The sequence below is a fragment of the Poecilia formosa genome, unplaced genomic scaffold, assembly GCF_000485575.1.
Source record: "Poecilia formosa unplaced genomic scaffold, Poecilia_formosa-5.1.2 Scaffold292, whole genome shotgun sequence".
Classification (NCBI taxonomy): domain Eukaryota; kingdom Metazoa; phylum Chordata; class Actinopteri; order Cyprinodontiformes; family Poeciliidae; genus Poecilia; species Poecilia formosa.
The window spans coordinates 713618-726965 of record NW_006800231.1 but is presented as its reverse complement, the minus strand read 5'-3'; the positions used below and the strand labels follow the sequence as shown (position 1 = coordinate 726965).

Here is a 13348-nt window from a genome sequence, read left to right as displayed (position 1 = left end):
TGTGTGTGTGTGTCCATCCTGCAGCCAACAGACGCCCTCTCCTCTGCATGTGTGTGAAGGAATGAGGGTGTGAGGGTGGCGCTGTGGGCTTCATCTCCCTCGTTACAACACACACTATAGTACATGGCTGGTCAACACACACCCTAAGATTAAAGCTGCATTGTTAAAAATGACAATTATTTTAATTCCCTTTTTTGCTTCTTTAGAAATAGTTTTCTACTAATCTCAAAAATCAAATGAGAACATGTTTTCCTTTTCGAGGAAATGAAAAAGGAAAATGGCTGCATTTCCTAGTCTGTGTGTGAGGTAAATAAAGGTTACCAAGGTAAAGCAGTAAATACTCAAGAGTGTGTGTCAAGCTGCCAGCAATGCCCAAGCAGGCAGCCCATCTGAGAAGAGCTCCTGCCAGCCGACATCTGTGCAGCACAACCATGGCTGTGGCCCAGCACCACTCTGTCCCCATCAAAGCTTCACTGTGAGAATTATTTCTGGAGGGCCTGAATAGCTGCAGCCCTGCTCTGAAGAGGAGGAGGAAGTAGCTGGCCACTTTCAGCGCGCGCGCGCACGCACGCGCACACACACACACACACGCCATTACCCCAGTGGCCATGGCTTCAGGCAAAGAGCTTCCTATTTCCTCTATTAATCTGGAGGATATTTATCTGTAACTTCCTATGATTTCATCTTTTAGAACCAAAGTACAAAATAAAGCAACAAGAGCAAAACCTGTGGCAACATTCTCGATACAATGTTCATCATATAGGAAGCTCTGTAAATGCTGCAGGCCTGGCAGAGCAATCAGTTAGTGGGACAGCCTGAGAAATAACTGCAGGGCTGATTGATGTCCAGATTCATGTTTTTCAAAGTCTGCTTTCAGAGTCATTATATCAGACTAATCTATATCTACATCTATATAGAGAAATTATCTTCTTACATACAAAGCCTTTAAAAAAGCTTCTATGTGTTCCTTTTGTGTCTCTGCTCCATACTCTCAGACTGCAGCCAGCTGAGTCAGGTTCAGCTGGAGGGTCACTGCTTTCTACCATCGCCACACGCATGCTGGTAAAGACCACTGCAAAGTCAATGACTCAATGCAATTGGCTGGACTGGCTCACATAGAAAACTACTTGAACACACTGATGGAAGAAACCAAGCTTGATTTCTCTGTTTTAAGCCAAGAATGTGCATGTTGGTTTGAATTGATTCCATTTGTGTATAAATCGATTTGTTTGTCTTCGCTACATAAAGCGTACTGAACTTATCCATTTTCACATGATCCCATCTTCTGGGATTTTTGTTCAATTTAAAGAAGGCTGTCAGGGCATATATTGTTGCTTATGCAGGGTTTCCTCCAGTGTCCCATAAGCCTGGTGGGCCTTAGTGGTGCCAGATAAGTTAAAACTATGTTTGTCTCTCAATGGTGAATGTAGCAACTCTAGCTCATCAAGCAGGGCCGGCCCAATGTTTTATGAAGCCTTGAGCAGAATTTGATTTAGGGGCCCCTCTTCCTGCTTGGAATATCAGGATCACCAACAGCATTTCAGTGTAGATTTAATGGGATCTGGAAGAGGTAGGCGAGTTGTTTTCTAGAGCTTAAATGCAATCACTGATCATTTTAATTTGCTGAGATGAACAGACTGAGTTCAAACACAAAGGATTAAACTCGAATCATCAGAATGTAGCTATGGTAACAAAACAACCTAACTATAAACATTATTTGCACTTTTTTTTTTTTTACAAAGTAAACTTGCCAGCTCCTTAAAATCTTAAACTGAAATAGTAAACAATTCAAAGCCTTTTAATGTATCTATACTGAAACCATTAAATCAAATTTAACATCATTGATATTCTCAATAACATGTGTTACATTTCTATATCTGCGGTTTGTGTTAAAATGTTATCATTTATGGGGCCCTGAAATCCTGGGGGCCTTAAGCAGCTGCTTAGTTAAATTAGCCCTGGGCCCCAAAAGGGAACAACAATAAAAAAGGGTTTAAAAACCAACGAACGAAGAACTCAATAAGAAAGGCAAAAAAACGAAAATAATTAATTTAATGGAATTTTTTGTTTGTTGTTTTTAAGACTCTAGTTGTGTGTTTAAGCATTGTCAACAATGTCTTCCACAAACGTAACGGCCCAGTAATATTTTTATATTTCCTGTCAACATCTTTTAATTCAAAAACATGGTGGCCCAACCAATGGGCTTAGCAAGGTTTCTGGGTAAAATTCTGGTTATGTATGTAAAGTGCAAAAATTTTAGTTCTTAGTTTGATGCATTTGATAAGCAGACTTTTAGTGTTGGATCTGATGAGGCAAAATGGGGCTATTTCAATCCCAGGCACATTGACTGATGCATCTCATTGTCAGAAAAAGAACATTTTCCCTTACAGAGAAAAGCCTAAGACGCATCACTATCTAAGAATAATTGTTATTTTACTCAAAATTTCTGGAGCTCTGGGTTTGGATGTGTGTGTGAACAGATTGCACTCTAAACACAATCAGAGTGCAGCATCTTGATGGGTTTCATGTCACAAGAGATCAACCAATGTCAAGATCAAACTGCAGTGACCATCATCCTCAGAGCACAGCTCACAGATAGAGGTGTGGTCTGTCTGTCTGTCTGTCTGTGTGTGTGTGGCTCAGTGCTGCTGCAGACAGCGCCTCACACACACAAGTACACAAACCAAACACTCAGTTTTCCTGCTTTCCACGCAAGCACAGGGGGACAATCTGGATTCTCGCTTTAAACACAAGTCTCCCTGGAGTCCTCTCCTCAGCTTCCTGTTTCGGCCTCAGACCATAAATCCAATTGGCTACTGGGTGCTCAACAAAGGACGAATCACTGTCAAAACACACAGGCATGCTGTAGAGTTTCTCAAGAGACTCTTGCAGGAGGACAACACCCTGGCAACTTTGGACTCTCCTCCACCCACAGGCAGCAACGGCGGCTCCAAAATCCACCGCTGAGATATTTGCACCTTGGCTGAGCACAATGTCAGCAGCAACATGACGCTTTAATGGCACGAAACACATGCAAAGAGGCTCTGACCCCCAGGCGACAGCTCAGCTGCTCATAGCAGGCATGAACAGGTTACTGGTTTGAGGTTTACCAAGGTTTCAAACAGCTACAAACCACTAAAATGTTCCCAATTACCACTCCCTTATCTTAAAGTCTTTATCGAGCATTGCGACAACAGAGTTTCTACAGCCGACAGTAACACAGCACTGCCCCTCCCACACCTGCTGCTGCACGTTGGTCAGCTGGCTGAAGTAAGGATACTACTGCAAACTGGGAAATGCTCTGTCAGTTAAAAAAAAAATCAGATATTTGTTCTTTTTTTTTTTGCTTAATTATGTTTCTATATTAAAGTAATTAATATTTTTTTATTATTTTTTTTATTTAATGAATGGAACAAAAGCAGAAGCTTCCATAATTTTTTACTCGACCAACCAGCAGGTTGAACTATGATGCACTTTCTCTAGGTTTAATCAAAATTAGTTTATGATATAGGGTGGTACTATTGTGATAGCAATAAAAGTGACAAGAAAAAATATTTATGGGGTGCTGTGGTGGCGCAGGGGCAGAGCACGACCCACGTTTGGAGGCCTTAGTCTCCAAACGTGGAGGTGGTCGCAGGTTCAATTCCTGGCCTGGCGACATTTGCTGCATGCTTCCCCTCTCTCACTACCCTCTTTCCTGTTGAACTACTTTCAAATAAAGGCCACTAGAGTCATCAGAACTTTAAAAAATATATTTATGATTTCTTGTCACATAGATAAATGTGATTTGCATCACCAAATTATTATTGTACCACAATGAAAATGAAAACAGTTTAAAATACTAAAACTAACAATCCCAACAATACGCACAGTTTAGTTTTTTTTCTTAAACCTCATTATTTGGAATTCTTGTGACAACAATAAATCAAAATTTTTATGAGAAATTTATCACAATAAATGATAAACTATTTGATAAATTCCCACCCCTTGTTTAGGAACATATGCTATGACTATTAATAACCAAAAGACAAAATTGTTATCCAAACCTACTATTTTTATTTAAAAACCTGCAATATAAATTTTTCAATTTTAATCAATACAGTTTTCAATTCAGCTCCAACTCACAACGAAAAATGTCTCTAATCACTTTTCAAAGAGAAAAATTTTAAAAAGTAAATACTATTTAATTATACAATAACATTAAAAGTCAACAAAGCTCATTCCAAGTTAATGCTAGTTATCAAACCATGTCTCTAACTGGTAGCATTCACTCCATCCTGAAAGGTAGCAGGTGCACTGTGAGTGTCGCCAAATTTGCAGCAATCCCTCATGCTGAGCATGCAATCAGCGACAGTAGAAAGGAAAACGCCCCTGACAGCTTTAATAAGCAATACTTAATTAGCAATCAATATGTTTAATTATTTTAGAAACAGTAGGAATAAAATGATTGCTTCTTTCTTTTAAGTTAAGAAATAAACGTTTTCACATTTTTGTCTTTTGAAACTGTAGAATAGGCTTATACAGGAAAATGTCACACAGTCTCATGCCTAGCTGTTAGCTATGCCAATTATCATTATCAGACAGGAACATTAGTCTAATGAAATGAAAAACTGAGCAGAGGAAGTTGTGTTCCTGTTAGTAGCTGTGCCTCAGTGCAGCAGCGGAGCGGCGATGACGTCAGTTGTGAAGCTGTCAGCGCCTACACTTGTAAAACATTCCACTGGATGACAATCAGCAACCACAGTCACACACAATGACTGGGACAGGATGGCTGAAATATTGAGGCACAAGCGGAAACTCAACTGAACGGACAAAATTCCTTGTATTCTTAGAATCAAGGTCAGCTCCCTATTGAAGCCGCTTTCTGCCAGGCTTTATCTCACCGCTATGAACCACTTTCACTAGTTTGTGAATTTTTTTGACCTAAGAAAAAGATTTGAAGAAAGATAGCAGAAAAATAGCTTCTGGTCTCTGAACAGTGTGGGCTGTACACACAGACACAAGAGCTTTCTACAAAAACTGGAGCCTAGAGGAGAACCAGAGCCATGATACCAGCAGGAGCTATTTCTGAGACAACAGGAGCAATGAGGAGGATGTTGGTGCTGCTGTCTGGACAGATGACGTTACCCTGGATACCTGGTGGTCCAGAGAGGGAGGTTGTGTCGGTTGTAGTTCTGATTATTATAACAGAAAGTGTTTTGCTGTAAACTTCATTTTTCTCGGGTTCTGAGTTCACTATTACTTCTTTGCGTTTCATTTAATTAGACTGAAAGAATCGAACCTGTTCGTTTTTCCTTCTACTGCAGCTCAGTGTCACTTCCATCGTTCATTTTCAGGGTAACATGACTGATTATTTAGGTCTGCATACATGCCTCCCTGCATGATAATCAGCTGTGTTACATGGATTTGTGAGTTTTCTCTGAGCTGAAAACGGAGTCAGCAGCGGATTGGTGGGGTGATGCATGCAGATGTGACAGCTACGGATTGGTTCCTGAAGATTTACTAGAATTGTTATTGTTCCTACATACAAAACTGGGTAAAACAATGTTCTGGCACATTTACTACTAAACAATTATTTGTTATTTTTAACAAATGAGAATTAAAAAAATGGCATCAACAATTCTAAACATCTCACTGTGTCAGGAATGCAGGTATTACTTTTCATTTACATTATCAATGAGTGTTTTCATCATTCAACTCAAAGTATGATCAGGAACAATGTTCTTATCTTTGTCCAGACTCGTGAGAACTTTTGGTGCATTATAACCCTGGAGTGTCCCTGTTATAAACAGGGAGTGAAGCGGAGAGTGTGGGGTCACCAAGAAGACCGCTGGCATCTCCATGTGGTGGCCACATCATGCACCGTTATGGCTGCACCTCTGAAGTTACTAAGCAGTGATCAGTATTAAAATTTTACCTTTTATGTCTAAATCTTCTAGAGGAAACCCCTCGTTGTGTGTTCATCTTATGTCTACCTGTTCATTTAGAAGTGGCCTGTGGTGAAAACAATGGCTGGGGAAAAAAAAAAACCTTCTAGTGATTTTAGGAAGAACACACCTCAGAGTATCAAAATATTACAAAAACAAAGATATTGTCCATACAAAATCATGTCTGTTTTTTCTCTTTTCCTTTCCTCCTCTGCTAAAACACAGCACAGGTACTCTACAGTAGCTCTAGTCATTTATCTTTAAACATCAGCCTTACACTGCAATCTAAGAGTCAAAGTATAAAATGACAGAATTTAAGAACACCTGTGTTCTACTCAAACAACAAATCTTGGCAAACTACCAATTGGTAATTTTAGCTTCAGGCACTTTGTTCACTTTTAAAGCAGCATTAACAGAAGGATTCTCCCTGCTACAGCACTGAATGCAGAGATTACTGGCTGTTAGAGGATTTTTTTGGACCACCATTTATTAACTATGCACTTAAACCAAAAGCATATACTTTTATGAATTTAAGAAGAAATTAGCATATTTCTTCCCCTTTAAGTAGAATATCAGGGTTTCCCCCAGAAAAATTGCTAAGCCCAGTGGTCGGGGTGTCGAGGCGGTCCACCGTGTTTTGTATTAAAAGATGTTAAGTTGACAGGAAATGTAAAAGTATTACTGTGTAATTATATGTTACGGGAAAAGATCTCCAGTGAAATGCTACTTAAATCCACAACTAGTCTAAAAACAATAAATTTGCACTTCTGTTTAATCCAAATTAAGTCAGCGGCTCAATCAGGCCCCCAAGGCCTTCAGGGGCCCCATAAACGCTAATATTTTAAAACAGACCACAGATACATAAATGTAACACTTGTTTATTGAGATTATCAATGCTGTTAAATTTGATTCAATTATTTAGGCATACATAAATTAAATTATTTTAAATTGTTTAACATTTAAATACAAGATTTTAAGGAGCTGGCAAGTTTACTTTGTAAAACTTCAAAGAACAATATTCATAGTTGGATTGTTTTGTTACCATAGCAACAATCTGATGCTGTGAGTTTAATCTTTGAATTTACAAATACAAATAAGTAAAATGCAATTATAACTTATTGCTTTTTAGGCTGGCCAATTAAACTACTCCCTTCTCCCATATTTCACTAAATCTAACACAGAAGCTGTTAGGGGTGCTGATATTTTTAGCAACAAAAGGGGCCCCTAAGTCAGATTCTACTCAAGGCCTCATATAGCCTTGGACAGGCCCTGCATGATGAGTTAAATCTGCTGCAGAAATGCGCAACAAACGGGAGATTTAATTCAATGCTGCTAATGTGGCTTGAGTAGCTCTTCCATTTCGTTGAGTTTTTAAAAAGAGTCACAGAAACTATTCTGATTGGTCGAGTTTATGGGACGAGTTTCTCAGATATCCGTGCAAGTAGACAACGCATTTGATATGGTTTGATGCATCGTGTAACCGGAAAAGTAATACTAAAAATAATAAAACAATATCAAATCAGCGTGAGGCGTAACTCCGAGGAGAGCACGAAAGCTCCTCACCAGGCTGAACCTGCATGATGAGGTTAGCGCTGCTCGTTATCCACAAACGCTCCGGCCAACAGGACCACAGACAAACTTTACAGGGACTACAGACACAGAGCCACACACTGGGCAACGTGTTGAGATGTAAACGCCGCATATAATTGTTCGTTCACAAAGATAAATCATTCTCACCACTCCACAATGCGCACCTCTGAATTTGCTACAAGTTATTCCTGCAGTTCACATTAAGCTGCGCAACCAGAGCTAACGCGGCGGGTTTTAAACTCTTACCTAGAGTTCTCCAAAGGATCATAATTCCTTACAGTAGGTTTATGTAAATAGCCATACACGTCAGCCTGTGTCCAGTTTGAGTGAAAGGAGGCGCGCGCGATCCCGCTGAGGTAAAGCAGTGGCAGCGCGCGAGGCAAAGCGCAGAGGGGCAAGCTGTGTGATTGGTCCGCGCGCTTTCGGGTTTAAATGCATAAACTATAAACCTACGGACGGACGGACGGATGTCACTTAAACAAATAAAGTAATTTATTTATTTTTCTATGTGGTGGATGTCTTGATCTGGACCACAAGCTACCTAGGTTGTATGACAATAAAAAAAAAAAAATCCTTGAATCCTTGAATATTTAGTGGTGCTAATCTTTAGAATGTTACAAAAATATTTTGAAAGCCATTAAGAAACTGGATCTGCATGAAACACTGGGAGGTGATTCATTGCCTAAGCAGCAGCTGTGAGTGATGCTGGAATGAACACAATGTTTCTTTATCTTTACAGTATCTCCATAGGCTGCTAACATTCTAGCAGTACAATATTAGAAAGCCATGTGAACGCACTATTATTGTTCAATATTGGGATGGTGACATCCTTGTTTCTCCTCATTTCAATGTTTCCATGTTTCTCTGTGACCTCACACTGTGGCTGCTGTCATCTGTATCAGGAAGTAAGACTAACAGAATCAATACGTGATCAACTATAAAATCAATGGGAATATAATAGTCAACAAATGTTGCAATGCATAAAGTGATACTATATTCACTTTTCACACAAATCAAGTCATGACAGCATATTTGCAGTATGTTGCACATCCTCAATTGAGACGTTCAGTAAAGTTGCTGAATATTCAATGTTTTCCCAAAACAGTGCAGCCTTGTGTGTCAGTATTTCAAGTAAAAAAAATGGCAGAGAGGTGGCTGGTGGCTGAACAACAGAGACAGCTCCCATAAACATGGGCTGTAGTTCTCTATGGAAAGGTCCAGGATAAAGATCCAGACCTTCAGAACTTTGTGAAAGCCCTCCCGCTTTTCTCTCCAACCATTTCCTGTCTATACCTTCAAAGTGAAAAGCACCACAAGAACAAGAGATAAATACAAAAAACAAACAGTAAGTTTTTTTATCCACCAGCCTCAAAAGGCAGCTGACAGGTCAATGGCACACTGCAGTGAAAGGAAAAACACCTGATGGAAGACCACCAGTCACTGATTGGCTTAATGGAGACTTAACTTAATAACCAGAAGAGGAAGAACTTGTCTAAAAAAGAGCAACAGATTTTCAGATTTGTGGTAAAAGTACCAGGTGAAATCCTTCATTAAGCTAAGAAACAAGGTTGTCAGTCTGTCTACTGCCTTGAACAATACATGTCATATTTTCCAACCAAAATACCAAGAGGTGGGTCAAAGTGTGTGTGATGTCCATTTTTAAAATCTTGGTTAATATTTTGGGAGCATGCTTTAACAATTAAAATACCAGCATGTTTCATCTGTTCCATCATGAACAAACATAATATAGACATGTCCTGATTTACCTTTACATAAATGTACATAAAAGTATCAACATGTTCAAACATATTCTGATCATCTGATCAGGCCTTTTTCCACTGCTTTTTGTCCTGGTGTTGCTGAGACAATGCTGAATAAACCGCAGCCAACGTCAGCTCTACAGATACAATCTGCCCTCACGGCTTCAATTGTATTTATATCTGCAAGAGTGAGAATTACATGGTAGGCCTCAGAATGACTATATATATTCACATCCTTGTCATCTTCAGAGATGCTAAACAGGAATCCAGGCTATGAATAATGAACATTTAACACTGGAACTGGAAGACATTGTAAATATCCAAAATTAGTAATCAAAACATCAGAAATAAATAAAAAGAATGATGAAGTCTCTGTAAAAAAAATCGTCCTTCAAACAAAGAACTACTTGAGAATAATACATTGGACTGAAGATGTTTGGCATGCAGTTTTTTTGTATAAAGAGAGAGGGAAAAAGAAAAATAATAAATCAGACAAATGGAAATTATTGAGCTTGTTTGAATTTATCATGTGATTAATTGGTTTATCTCGTACTGTGACAGACCTACTACCAGTTACACTTGCAGCCCTGCATTTACACAGGTGTCACTAAATATGTCACTAGCACAGGGGGCCTGAATTCATGGTACTTAAATAATCAACTAATATTTATTAGCTCAAGATTTTTTTTCACAATATTAATATTTCCTACTGTGATCTTGTAAAACAATAAATTTGAATATATTGTGCAGCTGTATTTTATTTGTTGACACAATTTCCTCAAATCTACATTGTGTTCTCATATTAAGCTCCAGGGTTCTGCTGCAGTCATGCAAAACACAATTTGAAATTTGATTGGAAACAGATGAAAATGGAGAGAGAAAAAACAGGATAATACAAAAACTCTATACTGTGATGTCACTAGAGGGGCTTGTGTTTGGGTTTGTATTTTGCTCATCTTGAGTAGATAATCTTTTAGAACAAAAGAGCAAAACAAATGACTCCAACCTGTAGAAGTGACATTTTACATCTAAAGTGAGTTCGACTGATTTCATGACCAGTAGCTGTAAACTTCCAAAGTAAAATGAAATGCAAAAAAAAAAAAAAAAAAAAAAGTAAAGATCTAGGCCATGCAGCCTCACAGGACCAAGGCTGGAGTCGGTGGCTAGGCTGGGGGTCTGCACCTCATGTCTGATCCAAGCACTATTTCTCCACATTAGGTCTGACACTGACAGCAGATCAGTTCGGTCTGATCTCCACATCACACAAAACTCTCTGCAAGCAACTACAGATGAACCACAACATAATGCTGTGATCTAGAAACCTAACAGCGAGTGCAGCAAGTTGAAACACTGAGGCAGCAGCAGCACAATGCCAACAATCATCATCAACCATAAGTGTTGTGTTTTACAGGCTCTGAAAGCTGTTCTCCATTAAGACCACTGGGTCTTTTAATGCAGATGCCTTTAACAGGCTCGCTCTACGCCACACTGCCTTCAAGCTGAGTAGAACAGGAAGGAAAGTTTCTGCAGCGCTTGCAGTGTCCACCTTAGAACATCCTGTGTTCAGCCCCTTCTGTAACAACTACAGCATAAGAGGCAATACGTCGCCTCATTCAACCAAGAAAGTGATGCTCACTGCTGTTGCATCACCATGATAAAAGCCAGTCCCTCTGCCTGGTTTTAGCCACAGGGGGACTTGTCATGTTACAATCTGCCACTTAATAAATCATAAGAAAAACTCCACTCCAATGGAAACTTCTAACCATGTTACAAGTTGCATTCTTGCATGGGATGGGCGAGTTGAATATTTCATGATTAAACGGTCCATTATACTGCTAAGATCTAGGCCAAGGCTAAGACTGAATGAAGGGAGGGGGGCTCAGATAACGGTCCAAGCCCCGTCCCAACAACGCAAGGGAGCAGAGGTCCGGGGCGGGAGGGGGGTCAGGGAGGGGCCAAGCCATCTAGGTTAATCCACACAAACGCATACAAAGAAAACAATAAGCAACTCCGGCAAGTAGAAGGATCGATTTCTATAAGTTTTTGTGCTGGGGCTGACTACAGCGGTTTGCTGTCTGCAGCAGCACTGAAAGCTCCTAACAGTTTGATTCGAGCGTTTCTTTCTGAAAGTACCCTGCTGTTTTGTGAAGTGCCCAAAGTGATGCTTGTAAAGGAAAACAGCAGAAAAATGGTGAATAAATGCGAACCAAGTTATATTCAACTCTACAGCTACGTTATTGTTAGCTCTTGGCAAATGAAGATACTTCAAGTTCACATAAAAAAGAATGGCTGTTTTAGTAATGATAAAGGCTGTTTCAAGGCAAAGACTTCCAGCAGAGCTGTGATTTCAGTGGGTTCTCCCGTCAGAAATGCGTGTCAACACTTGACAGCGTCGCACTGAAGTAAACTAATCCCCCTGAGGCCTCCGAGTCCCCGGCCTCAATTTGACGGCTTAGGCTGCTGACAGCGCCTAATATTGGTCAGCTATAAATGGCGTACAGGCCGGTCCCCGCCTCCTTACCCGCCTTCTATTTACTCACAGCTAATAATACGGCGTTAAGGCTAACAGGGCTGGCTAACTGGAGCACCAACCTCGGTTGTCGAGATCGTAACCGACCACAACAAAGTAGTCCGCGAGCCTGGCCATGTTCAGAGCTCAGGGCGACAGGCAGTTCTCACTGAATCCTCTGGTTTCTGGGCCGTCAATAGTCCATTTACGTGCTGCCGGCGATAGAAACATCCTGGGAGACAGTAGCATCCTTCCAGCTGCACTCCGCCGCCATACTGTCAATTTGCCTTGCCCTGACAGCCGAGAGCCGTGCGCCTGCGCACTGAGGGACTACTAGGGAGGGGCTGTTCTGCAAGAATGTCCCATGTGGGGAGCCGAACCAATTAAGAGACCAAAAGTCTGACCAAAGCCTATGATTAAACCGGTTCAGCTTCAACTAGGCCAGCGATGCAGAGGTGAGGGGTAATGTCGGGTTTCAGAGCCTCTAAAGAAAGAGAACCCATAAACGATAAGACAACGCAAGTTTATTTTGTATAGCTTTATTCACAATTCTCTAAAGGAAACTCACAAATAAAGGTTAATGACAATTAGAATAACAACAATTCAGAGTAACTCATTTATTTGGCACTATAAGGAAATAAAATGCTAAATGCAGAGTTGTAACAAATAAAGTGGTAAGAAATTAGAAAAACGATCTGAAGATTTAATTTTTGACCTTTTTGGTAAATCTGCAATAATCTAATGTTTTCAGTCCTGAATGATCAGCTTCTGCCAACCGTAGGTTTTCTCTGTGTTGGTTCCAGTGCAGAGGAATGTTGCAACTAAAGAACTGAAACTCCGGCTAAAGTAGTTTATAAAGAGGTCCACAACTGCTTTGTGAAGTACTTTTTTCAATGCGGGAAAAACCCTAACTTAGTCATACCTCAAAATAAAAGTAAGCCTTCATAGCCAGGCTGCAGAGAGCCACCATCTCTTCCTCTAAGATCCTGTTTAAGATAATGTCATAAAGATAGAGCCACTTTATTATAAAAGTTAAATGAAGAGGAAAAAACCCTAAGTATTTAAATGGATAAATACAAAATAGGGACTTTAAATGTTTCACATTCATGTCAAAAAAATCCCTTAAAAAATAAATCATGCCAACAAAAATCCAATACAATTCATAACAAATAACAGGCCAATTAAATATTTACATATTTAAGAGCAATTATAAGAAATCTATTGGAAACATGAAGAAATGGAAGTAGCTTATTTTAAAGCTAAATCCAAGACAGTTTTTACTCTGTGAACATTCAATAGTATCTTTACATTGACTACAGTGCTGAGTAGCATGGAAGGATGTTTGAAATATAAGTAAGTAAAGCATCAAATACAACTTGTGCAATAAGCACCAACATGTGCATTTTCATATTCAGTAAATTAGAAGATTATTTGAAAGTTAATTTCAGAAACTCAGTTCACTGAAATACAGTGAACTGTATCTCAGTGCTGCTAATGCTCTAGCAGCATTTTTTGAAAATGACAGAAAATTTGCTTAGCTTTTTGCTCAGGAACAATTGAAG

General features: G+C 39.6%; 1 protein-coding gene across 1 annotated transcript in view; it reads right to left on the bottom strand.

The window, feature by feature from the left end:
• Positions 1-12107, bottom strand: part of sbf1 (SET binding factor 1) — a 65714-nt gene extending 53607 nt beyond the window's left edge. Inside the window, exon 1 of the mRNA XM_007572029.2 lies at positions 11870-12107. Within this exon, the coding sequence (XP_007572091.1) occupies positions 11870-11924 (55 nt within the window). The 5' untranslated portion in view covers positions 11925-12107. The remainder of the gene's footprint in view (positions 1-11869) is intronic.
• Positions 12108-13348: the final 1241 nt, after the last annotated feature.